Here is a 25,052-nt window from a genome sequence, read left to right as displayed (position 1 = left end):
CTTTGTACCCTCCCACTCCCAGTCCACTGCCCTGACTTCTAGACTGTGCCCTGGCTTTCTTTGCTGTTGAACTTCACCTACATGGAGTCATACAGAATGGATGTGGTGGGGAGGGGGGACATTGGCTTTTCAGTGAGTGTGAGACTTAGGCATGTTTTTGTGTGTAGGCTATTCTGTAACAGATATACCACAGTGTGATATTCTTTTGTGGATGGACGTTCAGTGGCTTTATTTGGGCTCTTGTGGATGATGTTGCTATGAATATTCTTGGAGGTATTTTTAAGTTGGAAGATATCTTTGAATATTCGGGATTCTTGTAGGGTTTATTTATTTATTTATTTGTGCTTTAAGTTCCCCTCCTACTACCAAGGGTCCTGCGCCCTCTGACACAGTTTTCTGACTGGCCTCTAAGCTCACAGCTGTAAATTTCACAGGGTGGATGAAACATACCCCACGCTACTGAAAGCTTACAGTGGAAGTTAGTTTCTCATACAAAAATTTATACGCACATTGTTACGTGACCCTAGTTGCTCTTTCTATAATATGACAGCATACTCCTCCTTTCCTCCCCGGATTTCCAGTGTCCATTCAGCCAGTGTCTCGTCCCATTTTGCTTTCCCATTTTTCCTCTGGGCCAGATCTGCCCATTTAGTCTCGTGTATCTACCTGACCTAAGAAGCACTCTTTTCACGAGTATGGTTTTATGTCCTATAGTCCAGTTTAATCTTTCTCTGAAGAGTTGGTTTCGGAAATGGTTTCAGTTCTGGGCTGACAGAGGGTCTGGTGCCATGTCTTCCAGGGTCCCTCCAGTGTCAGTCGGACCATTAAGTCTGGTCTTTTTACTAGAATTTGAGTTCCGCACCCCACTTTTCTCGTGCTCTGTCAGGGACTCTTCTGTCATATTCCCTGTCAGGGCCATCATTGGTGATAGTCAAGTACCATCTAGTTCTTCTGGTCTCAGGCTGACTTCCTGTGGCCAGCATAGGTACCTGCCAGGATGTAGGACAAGGGCTCTTTGGAACCATGTGGTGTCCAGGAGCTGGGCTCTGCACCCTGCGCTCCCAGGCAGTTGAGAACTCTGTCCACTGATGCAGGCATCAGTGTGGGTGTGGTCTCCTGACTGCACTGTGACTGTGTGGCCAGGGTCCTGTTTGTCCTCTGGTCTCCCCAGGGCCCAGTTAGTACTGATGGTCAGTAGCGTGGGGTATGTTTCATCCACACTGTGAAATTTACAGCTTGTGAGCTTAGAGGCCAGTCAGAAAACTGTGTCAGAGGGCGCAGGACCCTTGGTAGTAGGAGGGGAACTTTAACATCACAGGGAAGTCTTTCATCAAGATGTAAATGCTAGGCTCTGCAGTCTATTCTGTTGAGTGGCTGCAGTAGAGCTACGGCCTTAGTGAGGCTGTGTCTTCTTTCAGTCGTGAAGGAAGCCCAGCTTACCTGTTTCAGTTGACGTTTGATCAACACCTTTTGTCCCAGATTGCATTTGTTTGGTTTAAAAAAAATTGTTGCCAAGAGTATTACAGATAATCTTAACTCCAAGTTCACTGGTTTCATTTCATTCTTTGTGTTGTTTTTTTAGTCACGTGACAAAGGATCACAGTATTTGATTTGATTTAATAAGTATTTCTGGTATCAGTATCGATAACTAAATATCAATATGCAGTTTTTCTGTAAATTAGCTGTTAATGTTGGCTCTGTTCGTCCTTTATCTCAGTTACTTGGCAGGGGACCAGGTGGGGCTGCTCCAATGTGCCAAGGAGCTCGAGTGTACATGGGTCAGTGTGGCCTCTGCCTGGCCCTGCTGCCCTGTGGGCCCCCCAGCCCTGGTACAGGCAGCCTTCTCCACAGCCTGTGACCCTGTCTGTCAGTGGCCAGGAGACAGACTGCTGGAGTGGGAGTTCAGGTGTGCCTGCCCATCCTAGTGGGACCAGCTGCCATGGCGGTCCTGGAACTGGTCTCAAATGGTGTGTATCGGTGCAGTGCATTACTGGGGCACACAGGGATAGCACATCCCTCGGTGGTAAGGGGTCTGCTGTGACTCGTGAGTCTGGGAGGCAGGTAGAGTGCGATCCGTTTCCTCTGAATGTCGAGCATGTGGAAGGCACAAAGCAGGCCACACCAAGTGTTTCTTTTGCTTTTGGCGGACTTGAGATCACTTTTGAACTTTTACAAAAATGTGGAGCCAGGTGGCGGACGTCACAGGTGAGCCAGAGAGTTAGGAGAGAACCTTTTCTCCGTAACCTGATGTTTCTTATTTGCTCAGTGACAAAGTGAAGACTTTTTAATAGAAAAGGAAATGATTTTTCTTTCTTAAATAAGAACCCCCCCATAAATTGTGGATTGCTTAATATGTTTGTGTGTTTATTTTGACAGGAATAATGCATGCTAAGTGGTATTTCAGTCTTTGTTTTAAATCTGCTACAAGATCTAAAACAGGTTTGTGCACTTATTTTAAAAGCAGTAGCAGTAACTGAGTCTTTTTTGAGTTACTGTCATATTTCTGACAGGGCTGGTTTGCATACTGTCTACAAGTCATAAAGCACTTCATTCATGGTCTTTACTCGCTAAGCTGTCCCACAGCAGGTGGTGTGGCTGACCTTCATCATGTCTCAGAGCTGGACAGTGTGCAGCATCTCATCTGCAGTGAGGTGTGGCCACGGCTGTGTCGGCCACTCGGGGGCGCTGAGCCCTCTGTCCTCTGACAGGTGTTTACCGTCCAGCCATAGGTGCAGGCTCACACTCTGCTTCACTTTCCAGATGCACGTTCCGCTTTCCCAGCACAAACATCAAGATAACATTCACCGCCCTGTCCAGCGAGAGGAGGGAGAAGCAGGAGGCACCCGAGTCCCCAGTGAAGCCCGTGCAGCCCCAGATCTCGCCTCTGACCATCAACATTCCAGACTCCATGGCCCACCTGATCAGCCCCCTGCCTTCCCCGACGGGCACCATCAGGTAGGGTGGGCTCCATGGTGTGGCGGGGTCTCTGTGTGCACTGCGGGGGCACCTGTACATGATGCATGTGGCTGTGCTCACATCTGTGCACATGGCTCCTCCCTAGTGCATCCATGGGGCCTCAGTCACAGCCCGGGCAGGTGTGCAGATAGTCCCCCATTGCTGCTCAGCCCATTCCTGGGGCCAATGGTCACGGAGAGGGAGGCATCAAAGGGACTAAAACACCATTTAGTTTCCAAAGACTTTGTTGTTAGCTCCCTGTGGCATAAGGCACAGTTCCCAAATGCCCCTGGTTTCATTTATGGAGCCTTTTTAATACAGTATAAATTTAAGGGGCAGACGATTTGTGGTACTTGTTTAAAGTCTGAGGTTTTAATTTGAATTTCAAATTTTCTTTGCTATGGTTTCATGTAAATTCTGAAAACTTGTTGTCTTAGTTATTTAGTGCTGCTATAACAGAAATACCGCAAGTGGGTGGCCTTAACAAATAGAAATTTATTTTCTCACAGTTCAGGAGACTAGAAGTCCAAATTCAAGGTGCTGGCACTAGGGGAAGGCCTTCTCTCTGTCAGCCCTGGAGGAAGGTCATTACGCTTTGCGCTTCTGTTCCTGGGCAGTCTTCACGTGGCTCAGCGTCTCTCTTTCCCCGTCTCTGCTTCTGTTTGTTTATTTAATCTCTTTTATATCTCAAGAGAGACTGACTGAAGATATATCCTACACTGATCTTATCTCATTAATATAACAAAGACGACCCATTCCCAGATGGGATCATAACCACAGGCATAGAGGTTAGGATTTACAACACATAATTTTGGGAGACACAGTCCGTAACACTTGCATGCTGGATTGGCCAATTCGACCACGTTAAAATGACAAACTGTTCATCACAGCCTCCTAAGAAGGACCAGGTACGCTCTGGAAGCAGAGAGCTACAGTGTCCGACCACAGGCCAGTGGGGCCTAGAGCCCACAGCACGCAGTGGAGTGCACCAGAGCACTCTGGGAGAGCAGCCTGCAGCCATGCGCAGGCCAGAGTGAGGTGTCGTGGCTGAAGGAAAGGTGGAATCACAGCAGATGACATATCTCGCTGGTTTTCACCTGTATTTGGGCATCTTATTAGGTATACGGGGGAGCACTGGTTCACTGGAGAATTCTCTCCTTCCACGTGGGAGGCCTAGGCTCAGTTCCTGGCCAGTGTGCCTCACTCACAGCCACCACCTGTCTGTCACCGGAGGCTTGTGTGTTGCTATGATGTTGAACAGGTTTCAGTGGAAATTTCAGACTAAGACTAAGAAGAAAGACCCAGTGACCTACTTCTAAAAGCCAGCCAGTGAAAACCCTGTGGGTCACAAGGACTGACTGACAGCTGGTTTGTTCTGTTGTACATGGGGTCACCATGAGTTGGGGCTTGACTCGATGGCAGCTGGCAATAAGCACAACATGAGGAATAAGTAGTTTTAGACCCAGGCATGGAAACAACACACTTCTCTCTTGAGTCAGACTCATGCTGACCAGGTCCACGAGAGGTTGCACTGTTGGGAGGCAGGGAGGCCCGTCTTGGTCTGCTCGGAGCTATCCCTGAGGTGTGGAGGCCGAGGGGAGGATGTGAGGGGAACCCGGCAGCCACTGAGCTACACCTTCAGGGCACACACTTTTGTCTCTTTTCTTAAGAACCAACATAGACAGTATGTCGTCTGGAAAGGCAGCTGTGCCATGTTTGGTTTGTCAGGCAGAGCCTGGAGCCGGGAGCACCCGGCCAGGTGGGGCTGTGGCGGGCAGCTGCACCGTGGTGTGCTTAGTGTCATCTGACGTGCAGCTCTCTGTGATGGACGAGCTGCCTACTCCCCCAATTCTGGGAGCCGCAGCAGCTGCTTGTCTGTCTTTTCCCGTGGTTGAATTTGTCCGTAGGTGACTACATGTACATGAGTATGGAGGGACCGTCTTGTGCCTCAGCTTCTCCACTGGTGAAACCCACGGGCCACCCCTCCCTTGTGAGAGCTTAACTTTCACAAAGAATTGACAAGAGTCCATTTGTTCATAGAAAATGCTGATATTCTCTCAGTTTTTATTTTGGTATTTTGTTTTTCCTGAGGTCAGAGCTAGTTACTGAAACACAGTGTGATATGTGTTGTCTGATGGAGTAACAGGAGCACTTCTTTGTCTCCCACAGCGCTGCAAACTCCTGCCCATCCAGCCCCCGTGGGGCAGGGTCTTCGGGGTACAAAGTGGGCCGTGTGATACCATCTGACCTCAATTTAATGGCTGACAACTCACAGCCAGAAAATGAGAAGGAAGCCTCAGGTGGAGACAGCCCGAAGGTAAATGTTTTATAGCCTGAGGCAGCGGTCCTGAGAATAGCATGTGGCCACACAGTTCTTGGTACCTGCCCGTGTGTCTGAGAGCCTCCACAACCAGTGTGTCTTCAGAATGCACGCTACTGGGTGACGAGAAAAGGTGTCTGAGTGGATGAGGTGCTTGACTTGGTCTGGCTTTTGAGCATGTTCTCAGGGTTGGGGTTTACAAATGCATTCTGTCGTCCCTTTGACACTCTCTGAGGGCCCCCAAGTGGGAGGTGTCAGCTCCATGAGAGAGATGAGCTGATGGTGGGGCCGAGGTGGAGAATGGCTCAGTACTCACAAGGCTTCTGTGCATCCATGCCCACGAGACCATGCCTGGAGTGTGTCTGTCTGTCTCTCAGTCAGTCTGTCTCTCTCCATCTCTCTCTCTCTCACACACACACACACACTTCTGGAGATGATGTTGGTCACCTTTTTGAACAGTGACTTTTGATATTTCACACTGTGACCTTAAATGTGTTTACTCTTTGACCCAGTAATTTCCTTCCAGGACATTGTCTAAAGGAAATGGACAAAAATCTGAACAAGAGTTTATAGAAAATTGAAAACAACCTAAATGCACCATAAGAGAATGGTTACAATATGGTATCCCAGTAAGGGGATATGATGCAGAATATTTACTCATAAGGAAATGCCGTCAATACAGTGCTAAGTGATAGAAGAAAACAGAACCATGCATAAAAACCAAGACCAAACCCATTGCGGTCAAGTCGACTCCGACTCATAGTGACCCTATAGAACAGAGTAGAACTGCCCCATAGGGTTTCCAAGGAGCACCTAGTGGATTCGAACTGCCGACCTTTTGGTTAGCAGCCATAGCTCTTAACTACTACGCCACCAGAGTTTCCAACCCCTCATAGTGTTCCTTTTTTTTTTTTTTTTTCATAGTGTTCCTTTAGTTGTATGTTTAAGAGATGTGTCTTTGTGCAGGGGTGCGAGCTGAGCAGGGCCATCTCCGCTCTGTGAGCTTCCATGTCTGTCAGGCACAAAGGCAGGCAAAGCTCAATTGTATTGTTTCAGATGCGTTCTTAGGTGGTAACTTAATAAATACCAGAAGATAGTGATCACCATAAAAGGTCAGGAGTAATGGCCAGCTCTCGGGGAGGTGGAGGTTGTGGGCCAAAAAGGGCACACGCAACCTTCTGGGATACTGGCTGCATTCTGCTTCTTGGCCTAGTGTGGTTATCCTGATGTTCAAAAGGTTCAGCTGATGTGAGCGGGCGTGTTACAGGCTTTTCTGTCTACGTTACATTTTTTAATAAAAAGGTTTTTAGGAGTGCATAGAAAAAAGATTGCAAAGAAGTACTCCAAGTGGCACAAGCTCTATGGAGAGGGCTTCACACTCCCAGCCGCTTCTCAGCCGAGTGTCCTTGCTCTGGGCCTTCTGCCCGACTCCGATCATAACGAGAGGAGCCAGCTGTGAGGAAAAGTGTGATTTCCATGGAGACCGTCTGGCAGTGTCAGGCCCGGCCTCAGTACTCAGGAAATGGTTGCTATTTAAAGGAGATGCGATCTTCTGGGTGCAGCTATTATATGGTTAAATCTTTCTGTATAGAGAATGATAGCCAACTTCTTTATGCCAGCTTCCACGTTCAAGAACAAACTGACTGTGTGGAAGTGCCCCCTTCCTCCCTTCCCTGTGTTTCTGCCACTGGGCCTGTCTGTGTTCCTTTGCTGTTCTGTATTATCCCTAAATACCGTATCTAAATGTTTGTTTTTGGACTTCCTGTAAACAGCAGCATCTTGAATGTATTCTTCTGCAGTTCACTGTTCTCACTCAGCTTTATGTTTTGCTGTCTTGCATCATGGGTGTAGATACATGTATTTCCCACAAGTTCACAAGTGGAATGGTCACCCCTCCCCTAGCAGGCTTGTGCAGCTCTGTGGGCATTTCAGTTGCCGTGATGACAAGGAGCCATCAATGGCCTTGAATGGGTGGGGGCCTGGGATGTCCTGTGTTGCTGTGCAGGACAGCGTAGAGACCCTGTGTCTGCTTGTCTGTGCCACATCTACATGATGTCTCAGTACACAAGGCAGCTGTCACCATGGGTAGTGCTCTGAGCACTCTGTCCACGGCTCTGTACACGTGGGGACTTCCACCAGCGAGCTCCCGCTTGTAGGGTGTGCGTGGCTCAGCTTACCCAGAAGACAGGCTGTGCCCAGCACGGCTGCCACGGGTGCCCTCTGCCCCTCACTAGTGCATGGCCTTCTGGGTGGACATGAGGGCATTTGGAGGGCGTCTCCTGGGGTCTGGCAGCTTCTCACTGCTTTTCTCATTTCTTCTTTTTGCCATTTGGATTTTCTTTTTACGTGACTTTTAATTTTCTTCTTTATACTGCTCTATACTTTTCCACTTGTTTCCTACAAATTTTCCAAATTCTCTCCAATCAAATTTTATGACTTTTATAGTAAGAAAAACTAAGTATTTTCACAGCAAGACTTAAAACACCAGGGATCCTGAATTTTAGGAAATAATTGTGATGTGATAATTCACTGTTCAATATTTGTCATTTCCTTTTCCATACAGGATGATTCAAAGCCACCTTATTCCTATGCACAATTAATAGTACAAGCGATTACCATGGCTCCTGATAAGCAGCTCACCCTAAACGGAATCTATACGCACATCACTAAAAACTACCCCTACTACAGGACCGCAGACAAGGGCTGGCAGGTAGGTTGTCTCAGTGTCTCCCGGACATGTCTGCTCTGAGTCTTGTTGATGGTGGTGGATAACAGAGCAGAAACTTGGCTGCTGTTGTATTCCATTCAGGCCCAGGATGGAAGGTTGAGTTAGGTGAGCCCTCTTAGCTGAGAGAGAAGGTTGTTGTAGAGCTGGGCCACTATGCCTGTCTCACCCCTGTGCAGAGCGTGGCAAGCGACATTGTCTTAGAGGAAATCTGGACCTGCGTGTGTCCCCATGGGGGTCAGAGCCTACGATGGCAGAGATGCTCATCCTGGCGGCCAGTATGTAGGGCAGAGCCGTGCGGGGAGCTGACCAGTTACACTGCCACCGGGCCTCCTCAGGATGCTGCCAACTCACTCACCAGTAATTTCTAAGGCTTTGTGTTGTGGAGGTTGTTCCCATTTCAGTGTCTGCGTCCTGGATGTACAGTAGAACCTCCTTCATCAGACAGTGTGGGGATGGCTAAGACAGAATTTAAAACAGCAGAAGAGAGAAGACGTGTACTTATGGTGTGTGGGTTCATTAAGCAATCGGGAATGGCTACATAATTGTTTTGAGGCTTTGGTTTAATGAGTAGGTGACCGTTAGAAAAATGTGTCTGTTGAACCATACGCTGCGGCCAGGTGAGGTGGGAATGGGGGGGGGTAACCACTTTTTCAGCCTAATGAAAGGTAATGTGGAACATGCTATAACAGTAATCTGCCAACCAAATTGTCCACAGTTCCTTTGTACAGGGCTCAGGGCCCTTACGGAGGTACAAATGAGCCCCAGCTTCCCCCGCCCCATCGGGTGCCCCCTTGGTTGCAGGTGTCCACAGCATGCTGGTGTTTCTTAATTGGATTTGGAGAGCACGTTCGTGTTTAGCCCCCTGCCAGGGTCTCAGCGCATCACGTAAATTCTAGCCGTCTTTGCCGTGTTTGTTTTAATCTACAAGAGCGAGGCTCATGTAAAGCAAACTGTAAAATGCGTGAAGTGGCCAGAGCGTCATCTGGAGAGGAGCCCCAGGCTGAGTGGCTGTGAGGTGGGAGGGGCTCACAGACACTCTGTGGCCGCTGGGGTTCAGGTGCTGCGTGTTCCCTGGGAGTCTGGCTCCTTGTCGGCTCTCTGTCTCGGACTCACTCGCTCTGGTTACTTGGAATTCCTGGGGCTTTATGGAAACCCTGGCGGCACAGGGGTTAAAGAACTACGGCTGCTAACCAAAAGGTCGACAGTTTGAATCCACCAGGTGCTCCTTGGAAGCCCTGTGGGGCAGTTCAACTCTGTCCTATAGGGTTGCTGTGAATTGAAATTGACTCCATGGCATTGGATTTTTTTTGGGTTCATGGCAATGAGTGTTTCCGGAAACTCGACCAACCTCTAAAAAACAACCCGTTTCCCTCACGTTCTTGTTTCTTTGTGCTCTCATTTGTCCAAGGAATACTTCCTGAGCACCACTGGGTGGGAGGAGGGGTGTCTGCCCTCAGAGAGACCTCTCCTGGCCCAAGTCACTGGGGATCGAGGGAGCATGTCAGGAAGCCCTTTTGGGGAGTGGAGCTCTCTGGGCCAGGCTGCTGGGCCAACATCACAGAGAGGAGGAATCTCCGAGTGACCATCTGCGTCGCTGATCCCTTCCTGCCAGCTTCTGAGCTGTTACCAGCAGGCGTTTTTATGAAGACACCTCTTTCCTGTCCAGATCCAGTCCCGTAGGGTGGCTCTGCGTCCCGCACAGTGCTTGTTGGCTCATAGAACTGTTCACAGCTCATGGTGCTGCACTCTTAGCTGGGAAGAAAGGCCTGCCCGAATGTCCCTTTAACTCATGGATGTGTATGCCCAGTGTTGTGTCTCCAGCGGTGCCCTTGGTGGCTTCCAACACCGTCGGCTGTGCCATCTCTGAGCACCCTTTCCAGAGTGACTGGACTTAAACCTGTGTGTCAGACCTATTCAGAGCCAGGTCCGTTTTCTTTTGAGAGAGACTTAAAAACTGAGCAACCCGTTTTAAAAGAGATTGCGTCTGCTGTCCCTGCTGGCGTGGTGGGAGGGGTGAGCCCTAGATGTCAGGCCTCAGGTGTCAGGTCCCAGGTGTGCATGGGCTGTCTGAGGGGGGAGTGTTCATGCCCCTGCCTCTTGTGCCCCCCTTGCCTTGCCTATTGTAGATGCTCAGGACCACACAGCTCTCCTCCAGACTCAGTTGGGGTGTTTTGCGTTGTCTCCCTGAGTCATCGCTGCATTTGTCCACAGAGGCAATTCTAGAATAGGACAGGATGCTCTGAGAACCCTACCTGGGAAGACTGTGTGTTCTTTTCTTTGGTTGCATTTTTCTGCCAAAATGTTTTCTTTTGATTTATAGTTATAATTTTGCCCAGCCCAGAACTGAGATACTTGGCTGCAGCTGCGAAAGATTTGAAAAGACTAGGCTTCTGGCCTCCGAAGAGACCAGAGTGGGTTTCTCCTTGGAGAGTCGGGGTGCTCTACATCCCCGTCTTCTGGAACCATTTCTGCATATTACACTCCTCATGACGGTGGTTGTCGTTTTCCTTCTAGACATTTGTAAACACATTAGGATGCACTCTTAAAAGTTTCACGAAGTTTTCCACAAGTCCTCTCTATGCAAGATGCACAGTCGAGACCACTCAGGGCAGTGGAATCGAATGTACACATGCACACTCAGACACACACACAGACATTTACACGCACACACAGACACACAGACATCTGCATGTACGCACAGACATCTGCACGTACGCACAGACACACGGACATCTACATGTACACACAGACATCTACATGTATACACAGACATCTACACGTACATGCAGACATCTACAGGTGCACACAGACACACATCTACACATACACACAGACATCTACACGCACACGCAGACACACATCTACACGTACACACAGACATCTACACGTACACGCAGACACAAACAGACATCTGCACGCACACTCAGACACACACACAGACATCTGCACAGACAGACAGACAGACATGCACACACACGCTCCCCCCAGGACCCTGGGATCTGGTCAGGAAGGCGGTGTGTATCTAGGGCAGAGACCCCAGGGTCTGCACTGGGCGTGCGGAGCTTCATGGGCTAGAGAAGTCTCCGTGAGCTTTGGGTATCGGGCTCGGGGAAGTGCAGGCCCTGGCACCCAGGCTGGGTGGGTTTGGGTGCAGCCACGATCACGAGAGGCTCTGGGTGGGAGGCAGTTTGCTCAGTCCTGCAAATCCTCCTCTTCATGTGCAGCGTTAAGGGGCAGTGACCTACTTTTTCTGAAAACTCTGTGGCAAGTTCTAAATCTGGGGTCCTGAGTCCAGGTGGCACCAGAACACGTGGCGACCAGACGAACAAGGACTTCATCCTGGACTAGCCAAGAGGCAGATGCCTGAGTCACCTTAGAAATAGTTTCTGTATCTGTTCTGTTTGTGTCTACATTGAATGTCTCCTGCTACTCTCTCAAGTTTTTTAGAGTCTTGTCTGAAAAATCCCAGGTGACCACTGATGCTGTTTGGCAGACTGTCTGGTCCTAGCCAGCAGATGAGAGGAGGTAGAGCCTGTTAGGGTGGTGTGGGCTGGGCGTCACTACGTTTCCAGAGCTGCAATGGCAGCTCCCCTGATTCTAAGGCCCAGGTGATGGTAACGAGGCAGCCACATGTCTGAGCCTGGTTCTGCCTTTCGGCATCCTGTGGGTAGAAGTCCTGCTCTGGTTCCCTTGGGCTCCCTTCCTCTGGCCCCTCAGCCAATGCAGGCACAGCCTTCACTTGGTGCCCTTTGCTTCTGCCTCACGTGGTCTGGTTGGCAGGGTAGTGGGCTGAGGGTGGGTGGGAGTTATTTTTGAGTCCCTGCTTGGGGTGGCCAGTCCCAAGAAGACAGTGAGGAGGCAGCTGCTGCCCCTCATGGGGCCTTTGGAAGGATTGCCGTTTCTACAATTAGACTGTTCGGTATTGCCATCTAGGTTTGCTTTTCCGAATCCACAATCTTGGAGTCTTCCTTCTGCTCCAAACTTAACAAGACGCAAAGGCAGCTGGTAAAGGTTCCTCTTCTCTTAGATGGAGCACCGGTTACAGTCACATTCGATTTTCTGAAGGAATTGATAGACAGGTATTGTTTGGTTATCAGCTAAATTCTATGATAAAACATCATAGCGGGTGTTTGTGTCTATGAAAAGGCTCTAAACCTCCTCTGATAAACAGTCCTACAAATCACAGACAGGTTCGTGCCCACGCTCTCGTCCCTGAAGTCCACCAGAGTTGAAGGGTTCGTCAGTGGCACGTGGCTAGTTCCAGCCCCTCGGATCGGCTGTGAAGTGACTTTGACATGTGCTTTCGTGTCTGAGCGGCCTTGGGCAGTCCAGAACTTCAGGTGTGGCCAGCAGTCTTGTGAGAAGGTTAAGTGGGGAATTTAGAGCCACTATTGGATATTGTTATTGGATAGCCTGAGAATTTTACTTCGAGTTATTGCCAGTCAGCACCGTAAGAGTTTATTACTTGGAAATGTGAACACAGATGCGGATGCCTTAGATACTGATGTAAATGCATGGCCTCTGCCGGCTTTGGCCGGGACCTGGGTCGGAAACCCTGTCCCCGAGGGTGCAGCCACAGGAGACCATAGGCAAGCTCTCCTCTTGGTCTCTCATCTGGGAGCTGAGATTTTGTAATAGCGAGAAAAACGGACCAGGAGGCGAGAGCAGTGTTTCTCTGCACACCTCACCGCATGGAAACACTGCCATGGAAGATGCTGTTGGTGATAGTCCTGAGGCTCCTGTGCATTTTTCTCCTTTGCTGGTTTGCCACGTACTTGGTACTGGATTGATTTACTTGAAGTGTTTTTTCAGGGAGGGGCTTACATCAGCTCGCTGTGTCTCCAGATGGGGAGGGGCTGGCAGTGAAGCTGTGGACAGCCTGGCCTAGCTCAGAAGAGGCTGGGAACAGTCCTGGCTCCTGCTCAGACGGGAGGTAGAGACTGGCAGCGCCTTCTGTGTCTTCTGTCCCTGACCCCCACCCCCGCACCCTCGGGTCCCACCTGCCGTTTTACTCCCTGTGCTGGGTCACCGTCTCCGGACAGGCCACTCGCGGTGGCTCTGGTGTCCTGGTGGAGGGTGCCCAGTGTGCTGCTGCTTGCCTGAGAAAAACCCACTGCGGAGAAGGTGGAGGCTCCCAGAACAGTGCCGCTTCCTGAACTTCCCTCTCTGCATTCTGCGGAAGCTAAACACATAGGTTTCTGCTTCGCAGGGCACTAAAACTAGGGCACATTTTTATTTCTGAGCAAAGAAATGTATGAATTCTACGTATTTTTTTATGTTTCATAGAATTCAATTCGCCACAATCTCTCTCTGAATCGTTATTTCATCAAAGTACCACGTTCCCAGGAAGAACCGGGCAAAGGCTCGTTCTGGAGGATAGACCCTGCCTCTGAGAGCAAGTTAATAGAGCAGGCTTTTAGGAAAAGACGGCCTAGGGGCGTGCCTTGCTTTAGAACCCCTCTGGGACCGCTCTCTTCTAGGTAAGGAAAAAAGACCAACAGAGACCTCACTTCATGGTCAGTCATTTGCCTTCACTGTATTGGTAAATTTTCCTTTTGAAAATGAGGGAACTATCGAATGCATTGTGATTAATGTGGGGATGGGGATATGGAAAAAAGTGGGGGATGCTTCCAGTGACCCAGAACGTTTCCGACTGTTCCACGCAGTAACTGTAGCTTCACTGAACTCATTGCATGATGTTAAGATGATCAGAAACCTTTTACTTGAGTCAGCCAAATGACAACTCCACAGTGACAGATAGTGGGTTTTTCCTTCTCTTTGGCATATGAAAAGCTCTTTAAAGCTACCTTTTAGTTTCTTAAGATTGATTTTTACAGTGTTACTTTGGCTGTTTTGAAATTATAGATTTTTAGCTTCATTGATAAATACTTTATTTTTAAACAAACTAACGTCAGCGTTAAGCCCCGGCCCGCCTGCCCATCTGCCCGCCTGCCACGGCCTCGCTGCCTGACGTGAGCAGGAGCTGCTTACAGGAGCAGCTGGTCAACTTCCGCGGCCTCACAGCCCACACTGGGCGCAGGGCAGTGGTGCCATCTAGCCCCACGGGTCCTGTCGCAGGCGTCAGCAGGTCTTGCTGAAGGCCCATCTCAGTGCCCAGGAGTCTCAGAGAAGTTGAAACTTATTGGAGATGTCCCTTTTGCAAAGTACACTTACTACAGTGACCAGGCAGTTGATGAGGGCTTTACTGTTAACACCACTAGCTGCTGCTCTCTTGTGTTCTCTTGGCAACACAGAAGTGCCCCCGCCTCACCCAACCATGCGGGAGTGCTGTCTGCTCACTCCAGTGGCGCGCAGACCCCCGAGAGCCTGTCCCGGGAAGGTTCACCGGCCCCTCTGGAGCCGGAGCCAGGAGCTGCACAGCCCAAGCTGGCCGTCATCCAGGAGGCGCGGTTTGCCCAGAGCGCACCAGGTGAGAGGCACCGAGGCACCATGTGCTGCCATGCAGTGGTCCTGCCTGTGCATGGGGAAGGCTAGCCTGCCAGAGGTCGTTATTTTAGAAGAAGATGCCTTGTGGCACCCTGGTGGCACCGTGGTTAAGCGTCCGCAGTTTGAATCCACCAGCCACTCTTTGGAAATCCTGTGGGGCAGTTCTACTCTGTCCTATAGGGTCGTTATGAGTCGGAATTGACTCAGTGGCAATGGGTTTGGTTTTATTTTTTTGGTTAGATGCCATGTACCTAGTTCTTTGTCCCTAGTATCTGATGATTTTATTGGCTCTAAAAGACCAGCCGCATTGTGGGTTCTAGAAATTCAGTGACCATTTTTAAAATGGTGTTGTGTATAGGTGTCTGAAATGATTTAGAACTCACCTGTGTCACGCTTCACCATTCAAAAATCCATGAAAACAGTTCCCCACCCCCAAAATACCTTAAAGTATACAAACTAGACACTGATTGGAAGGGAAAAAAATCCATCTAAATGAGTAGGGAAGCGCTTCACAGTTTGCTTACCAAGTTGTGATGCAGAATAAAAATTTGTGCCCTGGGGATTCTTTCTTGTTTTAAATGTGTACTGTGGAAATGTGTCCAAACTGATTCTCCTGTGTTTCCCAGTTGATTGGTGAAAATGTGTGTTTTGATAAATGGGAATTCCTGGTCACTCAGGTCCAGGGAACACCAAGCCCATGTGGTGTTCTTGCCCCCTATTCCTGGCCCCCAGTCTGTAGCACCTGGCACCCGTATGCCTTTCTAGTCTAAGCACAGAACCAAAAAGAGCAAAGATTGATCAGTGGAGGCTTCGTAACAGCCCAGCTGTTTTTAAACTCTCTGACTCCCTGGGCGCATGTTATAAAACCAGGATTTTGGTCACCAGATGAGTGTGGCCCTCACCATTCTGGCCTGCAGGCTGTTTCCTCACATCTCCTGTGTATGGACACGATCCTTTTCACGAGGAGAGAGCGTGGGGAGAGATGTTTTAGAAACTTAAACAGGAGAAATCCTTAGCAATTAGATAAGGAATTAACTATTCCTAGTAAAACAGTGGAGCCCCTGGTGGTGCAAGTGATTAACACACTCGGCTGCTGATCGAAAGATTGGTGGGTGGAGCCCACCCAGAGGCACCTTGGAAGAAAGCCCTGGCAGTCTACTTCTGAAAAATCAGCCACAGAAAACACCATGGTGTGCAGTTCTGCCCTGACACGCGGGGTTGCCATGAGTCAGGGTCAACTCAATGGCACATAGTTCTTGTATTAAAGTTGATATTTCTCTCATCACTAGTACCTTTGTGGTTCTCAGGTGAGACGGGCCTCCTGGTTCATGGTCAACATTGCTGTGTTGGTGGTAGTGGTCCGTAGCGGGGTGCCGTGTCTGGAAATGGCTGTGAGGCTTCACGATGGCCTTCGTCTCACCCACAGGTTCTCCTCTGTCCAGTCAGCCAGTTCTGATAACTGTGCAGCGGCAGCTACCACAGACGATTAAACCTGTCGCCTACACGGTGGCCACGCCTGTGACGACCTCAACCTCCCAGCAGCCCGTCATGCAGACGGTCCACGTGGTCCACCAGATCCCTGCGGGGGCGGTCACCAGTGTAACCGGGTTGGCACCAGCAAACACTTATGCAGTTGCTGGAGCAGCAGTGGTCACCCAGGCAGCCATGGTGACCCCTCCCAAGGTGGAGCCACAGGAGAACGGAGATCACAGAGAAGTGAGAGGTAAGGCTGGGGGTGCAGAGGAGTGGTTGTCTACCACTTGGTTCCCTTTTCAGTCCTCTGAGTTGGTGCTGTTTCTCTTTCTTTTCTCACGTCAGTGAAAGTGGAGCCTCTCCCTGCAATTGGCCATCCCCCTCTGGGGGCCACCAGCCGGGTCATCCAGACGTCCCCACCCACCCCTGTCCAGACGGTCACCATAGTACAGCAGGCACCTCTAGGCCAACACCAGCTACCAGTAAAAACTGTAACTCAAAACGGGACTCACGTGGTCCCGGTCACTGCTGCAGTCCACGGACAGGTGAACAACGGTAAGGATCTCCTCCCGGCTCGCCTAGCCGTGTCCCTGGGTGCAAGTGACTCAAGTGGAGACCTGGGGAGCTGTAGTCCGAGAAAGGAGAGCTCAGTGTTTCAGTTCTGACTCTTGCCTCTTTAATGTTTTATCTGAGGAAGTGTTGGTATTTCCAGGCTGTGGGCCATCTCTAGCTAACACATAACACCCGGGAACAGGCCAGGGCAGGCAGCTCTCACGGGAGTCCTGTTTGAGGAGCCGTCTGAAAAGATGAGAGTTTCTAATGGCTCCCGGTCATTAACGTGCTCTCCCTGTCATAGGCACCTGGGTGTGTCCTGGAGCCACCCTGCAGTGTGGCTGGTGGAACGCAGCTTTAGAGTTTCCGTATGGTGCTGTCCAGCAGCCCTGGGGGGACCATGAAGGACGCTGGTTGCCCCATGAGAGTGGTATGCTTTGCTAAGAGTGCCTATCTCATGGTGGAGGTGGTGAGCTGCTCCTTCATGCTCTCGGTTCTGCATGTTGAGCCCCACAGCTGTTGGTACGTAGCAGAGGAGTCGAGCAAGACTTGGAGCTGAGGGCAGGAGGTTTGCACTCAGTGGACACCCAGGTTACCTGCCTTCACCACCCGGGGACCACTGGAAGGACAGGAGTTGTGGCAGGCTGCTGACCAAGCCAAGATTCTTAGGCATTGGGAGGCCATTAAGGCTGGAGACAAGCCAGATGGGACCTGGGAACCCATACTACCAATCTGCTGAATAGTAACTCAGAATTTGCAGTGAAGGTTCAGAACATTTCCTGGGAAGCCAGTCCTGCTGAGCAAAGTAGTTGGTTTTAGCAGACAGTATCCTACCTGATCAAAGCAGCCACAAAATCTCGACAAATGTGCCAGTGGAAGTGTTGATAAAAAGAATCCCATCCTCATCTCCAGATTGGTGAGGAACACGCAGTTCATGAATACAGAAATGGCTCATTTTATTATTGAACAGAAGACCACAAAGCCTCACACACAACCCTGCATGTGTGCAGGAAGCTGGCACGTGACTGCCGAGCTGTGGCAAGTTTTCAGCTCTATTCGTATGGAATTAAAGCTACTTTTAGTAACTGGTCAGCAGATACTAAGTTTGCGTCAGTGGTTTAGTGGAGCTCTTCAACGTCCTATTTCACTAACCTTTCTCAGAACCTGTGCACTCGTCCCTCAGTGCGTGTCTAGGGCTCCTCCATCAGGACCTGTGCACTCATTTATCACGCGTGTCTAGGGCTCCTTCCTCAGGACCTGTGCACTTGTCCCTGATGCGTGTCTAGGGCTCCTCCATCAGGACCTGTGCACTCATCCCTGACATGTGTCTAGAGCTCCTTCCTTCCTTGGGACCTGGGTACTTGTCCCTGACGCGTGTCTAGGGCTTCTTCCTCGGGACCTGTGCACTTGTCCCTGACGTGTCTAGGGCGTCTCCATCAGGACCTGTGCACTCGTCCCTCAAGCGTGTCTAGGGTGCCTTCCTCAGGACCTGTGCACTCGTCCCTGATGCATGTCTAGGGCTCCCCTATCAGAACCTGTGCACTCGACCCTGACGTGTGTCTAGGGCTCCCCCATCAGGACCTGTGCACTCGATCGTGATGCATGTCTAGGGCTCCTCCATCAGGACTTGTGCACTCATCACTCACTGTGTCTAGGGCTCCTCCATCAGGACCTGTGCACTCGTCCTTCACTCGTGTCTAGGGCTCCTCCATCAGGACCTGGGAGCATTTAGGATTAGTTGCGCCTGTCAGCGCTTCTCAGCAAGGTTGGCTTCAGTCCACTTTCCCAGTGGACGTTTGCCTTAACTTCTCCGGGGTAAGTACCTAAGAGTGTAGTAGCTGGGTCATAGGTGGAGGTACAACTGACTTTTTAAGAAACTGCCAAACTCTCTCGAGCACGGCTGCCTTATGTTGTGCTCCCCCCACAGCTGTGAGCGCCCGGCTGCTCCACACCCTCATCTCTCTTGGTGTGCTCAGTGTCTTTTTGCTCATTCTCGTTTTTTGGTTTTGACTGAAACTTGCATTTTCCTAGTGATTACTAATAATAAGCATCTTATGTGCTTATTTGACCAGTGAACATCTTTGATGAAGTGTCTGTTCAAGTCTTTTGCCCAGTTTTTAACTTGCATTGTTTCCTCGTTTCTGAGTTGTAAGAGTTCTTTATACATTCTAGATACAAGTCCTTTGAGGTACAGTTGGCAAATATTTTCCCCCAGTCTATGGATTGCCTTTCCATTTCATAATTGTGTCTTTTGAAGACCAAACCCAACCAAAAAACCAAACCCAGTGCCATCGAGTCGATTCTGACTCACAGCGACCCTATAGGACAGAGTAGATCTGCCCCGCATAGTTTCCAAGGAGCGCCTGGCGGATTTGAAGTGTCGACCCTTTGGTTAGCAGCCGTAGCACTTAACCACTGAGCCACCAGGGTTTCATTTGAAGACCAAGATATTTAAATTTTGATGAAGTCCAGTTTATCTTTTTGTTTGTTTTTCCTGTAAGGTTTCTGCTTTTGTTTTGTACGTGAAAGATCTTTTGTCAAACCCAAGACAGCTAAGATATTCTCTTTTGTTTTCTTTTAGGTGTCAATTTTCAGTAAAGTTCTAGGTCAAGTTCATTTTTTCTGTCAGATACCCAGTTCTGGCATCATTTGTTGAAAGGATGGTCCTCTCTCCACTGTCAGAAATCACACCTTTGCCAGAAACCGGTGGACCACAGTGCGTGGTTGCGTCCTGACCCCGATCAGTGGCCCTCTTTCTACAGCGGTGCCCGGCTAGAGCAGTCACTGTGGCTTTGTAAAAAGTCTTGACATCAGGACGTGTGAGCCCTCCAACTTGGCTTTTTTTCAGAGTTGTTCTGGACATTCCAGCTCCCTTGCCTCTCCGTGTGGGTTTGAGAATCAGCTTGCTGGCTTCTACACAGAAGCCGGCTGGGATTTGATGGGATGGCATTGATTCTAGAGAGGAGCGTGGGAGAACTGGCTCTTAACAGATTTGGGGCTTCCCTTTCTTTGAACTGGACCTGCCCTCAGCAGCACCTTACCTTGATTGGAAACTTGGCCTCTAAATGTCGTTATTCTGATCAGTTAGGAATCTCAAAGTGGCTGCTCTTTACATACACAGCCGAGGGAGGCCTGGGCTGTGGGGGGCGAGGAAAGGTGGGCAGGGTGACACTGTGGGGCTCAGGAGCCAGATGGGCAGGGTTAGGCCGGGTTTCAGGCCCACGAGGGGGCGCTTTGTCCAGTGCAGTGTGTCCAGGCAAAGGAGAGGAGCTCACAGCCGGCTGCGAAAGGTGTGTGCTGGCCTTGTAAGGACTGCACCTGAGCCACCCAAGGGAGGCCAGTGTGGCCATGTCTGGGCATGAGACTTCAGGAGCCTGTGTGAAGGAGCTGCCAGGACAAGAACGCCTGGGTGGGCCTGGGGACTGGACATGGCTGAGGAGTGCAGACCACTCAGGGATGTGTGTGTCACAGACACCGAAAGGGAAACTAGCCGGCACCAGACTCCTTCACTGGATGTGCCACGTTGAGGCACATCTGTCAGCTCAGGTACCTGCCCTCGTGGCCGCAGGCTTGGCTGCCGCTGGTGGAGGAGCCGTGGTGCTTCTCTTCTGGTGAGACACTTAACTGCTGGCAGCACCCTTCGCCCGGTCTTCGTCTTGTGTGAAAGGCGCTGGAACGGTTAGTGTGGGGATGGGGGTTGCCAGCAGCAAAGCCGGCTCCTGACTGTGTCCCAGTTGCTGCTAACTCTGACCCTCGAATATCATCTTTTTTATTAAGTGACATGCTTTTGTTAGTAAAAATAACAACTACCCACGTGGTTAGTTTGTACAGTTTTCTGGCCCCAGAGCCTGGCCCCAGCTCCTCCCTCGGCCACTGCAGACACGCAGGAAAAGCCACTGCCTCAGTGGGGTCTGTGGAGGGGGGGCCGAGCATTTGACTGTGGTCCTGTGGTTCTGACTCGTGGTCTCCTTGCAGCAGCTGCAAGCCCCTTACACATGCTGGCGACCCACGCGTCAGCGTCTGCGTCCCTGCCTACAAAGCGCCAGAATGGCGAGCCACCAGAGCAGCCGGAGCTGAAGCGGATCAAGACGGAGGACGGAGAGAGCATCGTCATCGCCGTGAGTGTGGACACGCCACCTGCAGCTGTGCGGGAGAAGGGCGTCCAGAACTAGGCACACATTCCTCCTTCGCAAAGTGTCAACTGTGGTGCCAAAAGGAGGCGCGTTTGCCCCTCGCGTCGGATGTCCCCACTCAGTGGTAAAGGGCCCTGTGGTTGGACTTCACCCCTCAGCACTGAAAACGCAAACCCGGGTGGCCTTAAGACTCCTTAATTTAAAAACAAAAATCACACTTGAAAAAAACCACACACAGGAAAACCTTGATCCAGAGGCCATGGCCTCCTTCCCTGCCGAACCTCGTCGGCCGCAGCACTTAGGGTCACCCTCCAGGCCTCGCTTCAGGACCGAGCTTCTCCAGGACGGTGGCACGTGGCTCACAGGACCCAGCCCTCCGCACAGGGACAAAGGCAGGCTGCCGCCCCCTACCCGCCACCCATGTGAGCTGCCGTGGCAGGCGCTGGTAGACAGTATTTTGTTCACACGTGGAATTAGAATATTTTGAGGTGTACTTTCTTTCTTTACAAAATAACGGGGTCATTGACATTTCAAATCACTCCATTTCTACTCTGGAAATTTTGGAATCACAGTACTTTTCGTGTGAAATTTCACTTGGGGAAAAAGAAATAATGCGGTTTTTGTTGTTTGTTTTCAGCCTATGGAATGACTTCCTCTTGTCTGTCCTGTTAGAGTTCAGATGACGCGACTCCGTGGTAGCTGCAGATTGTCCGTGTCAGGGCGGCAGCCTGACAAACTGACCCACCTCTCTCTGTGTGTGGTGACCCAATGCTACCGGGCTGCACGTGACGACGAACCGCAGAGTCAGGGGCATGTGGCCAATGGGTAGAGAACTGCTGAAACTCGCCAGAGCTGCACTTAACCTGTTTCTTTCTTGCTACTTTTTGTTGTTTGTTTCTTTGTGTTGACTTTGTCCCTGGTATAATTTTCTGCTCTGAGTAAAACAAGTCTCGCCAAGTATTGTATTATGTTTAAAGCTACGGAACTGTTATCACTTCATTTGGGGGAAAAGATCCAATCTTTTATCACACACCCTTTTCAAACAAAGATCAAAGATCTCTTGTGACATAGTCAATATTTTAGGTGTCACCACCTGGCTTTAGAACTGTCTGACAGCTCGTCCCCACTCCCTGTGCAGCAGTGGACAGAGCTGCATGTTCATGGAGCCCCTTGGAAGCAGGCATCCTGCAGTCAGCGTTTGGAACGTGGAGGTTGTTTTCTGATTCGCAATAGGAAACCCCTGGTCCTTTCAGAACTGCATCCGATACTGAGGCTGTCTTCTCTCCTACTGAAGAAGAGCACGTGGAAAGGAAACAAAGGTGAGAATGAGAAGTGGAAGGCCCGGCATGCCTCAGCACATCCCCAGGAAGAGACCACTCGTGCACTGGGGGTCAGGGCTGAACAGCCGTGCACAAAGAAAGGGCTTTGGCCTTATTGTGAATTTTTTAATGTCATCATCATAACCTTATTTATTTAAATGTAGTTATTTTGGTATTTAATTTTTTTTAAAGAGGAAAAAACCTGTATTTTCCTGGTGGAATGAAACAGCTCAGAATGGTATATTCAGGCAATTTTAAACGTTTATTATTCACCTACAGACCAAATAAGATAAATCTGTTCTAAGTATTTTGTGTTGATCCACAGCATGGAGCTGTCACAGTGTTCCTGCAGATGTGCATATTAAAGATTATGAGATCCCACACACTAGCTGGATTTATAACTCAGCCATGTGAAAAATAAAGAGAGACCATCGTGTGAACACGGCCGTCTGTGTGACCGTAGCAAAACCCGAGCCTGCAGCATGCTGGGGGCTCATGCTTCCAGGTGCTTCACAGATACCTTGGAATGCATAATTTTGTTTTCTTGTTCAGAAAGTTGGCAATTTGCAAAATAACTTGGATTTCCCTGTGTCCTGTGTGGGGTTGGGTCCCTCCAGAGCCAGCACAGAAGGAACAGTCCTGTGCTCACGTCCTCTGGCAGGGGACCAGCCTGGGAACTTTAGGCAGGTGAGTGGACAAAGCACCTTCTGGAGCCGTCTCTAAGGGCATCCAGAAAGTCTCAGGATGGATTTGCCATGCATTGGCGCAGTCCAGAAAGTGGGTGATTGTGAGCCCAAAAAAAGACTTTCTGGGGCTGGAGGGATTAGTGTCAGGATTACATGCAAGAGAGTTGCCCAGTTCTCAGGTTTTATAAAGGGAAAAGCACGAGTTGTTTTGCTAGAAGGGCAGCATTCTAAATCGTCAACTCAGACTAAAAGGTATGCCTTTTTCAGGTGTGAGGGTGTTCTTTCCTGTTTCCCTCTGGATGCCATATTTAGTTAGCTTGTTCATTGCACTTAGGGATTTAAGAATATCAAAGAGAGGGCAGAAAGAAAACCATAGATTAGCAAACTACCATACCCCAGTTTTTCTTCCCAGCCTTTAAGGCATTTTTTGAAGTTGGGGTTGAGCTCCGAATTCCCAAGACCCCTCAGCACACCCAGGATTACGGAACTCCTTCAGGATGCAGCTGCCAGGCGCTTTCGGGGCTACCACGTCACCATCCCGTCTTACTCTTTAGTCTCTTAACCCAGATACGTGCACAGTGCGCTCCCAGCTAGCCACTTGAGATCCTAAATGTTCCTTTTCAAGAAGTCTCTGTTTTGACCTTTGCCAAACGTCTGAGCTCCCTCAGGGAATAGAAACTTAATTTCAACAGCTTTGGCCAGAACCAAACGGTAATACAAAAGGGAAACTCACGTAGAATCCAAATTATGTGTTGCATTCCAAAGCGTCCACGGGATGATTTCTGGGTTGATCTTCCTTTTGCTTCAGTAGAGCATGTGCGTGGACAGTCGAGCTCTTTTAATATACCACCCACTTCCGTCATTGTCCTCTGCTAGTGTAACAGAGTAGTCAGTAGTTATGGTCAGAAGGGGGGTGGGGTGGGGGCGGTGTCAGGACTTGGGATTTCTATGCTGTGTGACACAGGATATAAGTAACAATCTTAAAGTCCAGACTTACACTATTCTAGAAAATATAGTGGTGATTTGTGTGCAAAGATTTGAAATTTTAACAGAAAAGTACCAAGTTCCTGAAATTCAATAAAATATTTTTATTAATTTTAATTGAATACAGAGTATCATTCTCATTTTGGTAAGTATAAATTTCAGCTGGCATTTCTTTTTTGCTTTTTAACTTTATGCCCTCTCTGAGCACACCAAAGGTCTAGAGGATTGGGGAGAAATTTCCCAAGGAGCAGCTTTTGATTACTAGTATAAAGGTTCTGCTAATAGTCCAGGGTTTGCATGTGAAAAGGGCAGAGTCATGGGCAGTGCTGACATTCTTGCTGATTTTATCTGTGGCGCTGGAGTTTTAAAGCTTATTTTGAAGTTGTGGTTGTTACTGCCATTTCTTCTGAAGACTTGCCCTTCAACCTTAAGGATCAAGATCATTGCAAATAATTAGATGTATTCTCCCACGAGATGAAAAAGAGTATCTTCCAGAGGTCCATGGGTGTTCAAGTTCATACACCATAACACTGTAATCATCTCACTACTAGAAAGTCTATGGTATGGATTGTCGATGTGCTATAGCTTGCCGAAACATTATCAGAGGGAAGGAGCAGTACTGAAAATAAGGACGTGAAGGCCCCTTTGGGCGCGAAAGAGTTCTTAAGTGGAGGTTCCGTACACTGATGGCCTAATTTAAAAACAGTTCATATTAGCATAAAGAACTGCTCATCATATATGAGACTGTATATCCTCATACAAAAGGAAGCAGTCATTCACAGTTTTTTTTTTTTTTCAGATCATATATGAGACTATATCCTCTTAAAAAAGGAAGCAGGCATTCACAGTTTTTTGGTTTTTTTTCAGATCTGTTATATTAATAGATACTTTGAAATGCATGCCCCCTTTCTCTCAGGAAAATCTGTTAACCTTTTAGGTTCGCCTTGTTGAAGGTAAATGGAGTCAAAGAAGAGGTGACAGCTATTCTAGAACATAACCTAGCTTTATTTAAAAAAAAAAAAAAAAAGTTGAAGGAAGGAACCTACAGATACAGGAGACTGTACCAATAACCCTAATATAAAAGTTAATGTAGCAAAAAACCCTATTGACTATTGTAGGGAGATCGCACAAATAGAGCCACATTTTATTTATAAGGAAGGTATCAGGGTATATCATGAACTAACGTACAATCACCATATATTAAATTCAGTACTAAACATACAGATATGAAAGAAACCCCGGTATATAATAAACTTTACCCCATTTACCAGAACTTCCTGTAGGTTCTTGTGGACATACTGTGCTAGGTCAGCATACCTCTTGTTACCTCTCTGCATATGTCCATAGCAATAAATTCAGAATTTACAGTGGGTTTCTGATGACACCTGATAGGATGACTGTACCTGTGGCCGTGTATTTCCTGCTTTTAGAAATGACCTGCAGAGGTTCCAGTGG

General features: G+C 49.2%; 1 protein-coding gene across 5 annotated transcripts in view; it reads left to right on the top strand.

Moving 5' to 3' along the window:
• Positions 1–24,637, top strand: part of FOXK2 (forkhead box K2) — a 40,311-nt gene extending 15,674 nt beyond the window's left edge. Inside the window, exons 2-11 of one of the 5 annotated variants that reach the window (XR_010318255.1) lie at positions 2,761–2,955; positions 5,125–5,272; positions 7,839–7,985; positions 13,290–13,483; positions 14,258–14,433; positions 15,877–16,173; positions 16,269–16,478; positions 18,131–18,290; positions 19,057–19,294; positions 20,451–20,565. Coding sequence is in view for 3 of the 5 variants with exons in the window: in XM_064270444.1 (XP_064126514.1) it covers positions 2,761–2,955; positions 5,125–5,272; positions 7,839–7,985; positions 13,290–13,483; positions 14,258–14,433; positions 15,877–16,173; positions 16,269–16,478; positions 20,451–20,647 (1,564 nt within the window). In the remaining 2 variants the exon portion in view is untranslated. The other 4 variants (XR_010318256.1, XM_064270444.1, XM_064270445.1 and 1 more) reach the window with 4 other exon arrangements.
• The last annotated feature ends 415 nt before the right edge of the window (positions 24,638–25,052 follow it).

This window comes from Loxodonta africana, chromosome 18, assembly GCF_030014295.1.
Source record: "Loxodonta africana isolate mLoxAfr1 chromosome 18, mLoxAfr1.hap2, whole genome shotgun sequence".
Lineage (NCBI taxonomy): Eukaryota > Metazoa > Chordata > Mammalia > Proboscidea > Elephantidae > Loxodonta > Loxodonta africana.
Note: the sequence above shows the minus strand (reverse complement) of the source record. Positions and strands in the feature narration are given on the sequence as shown.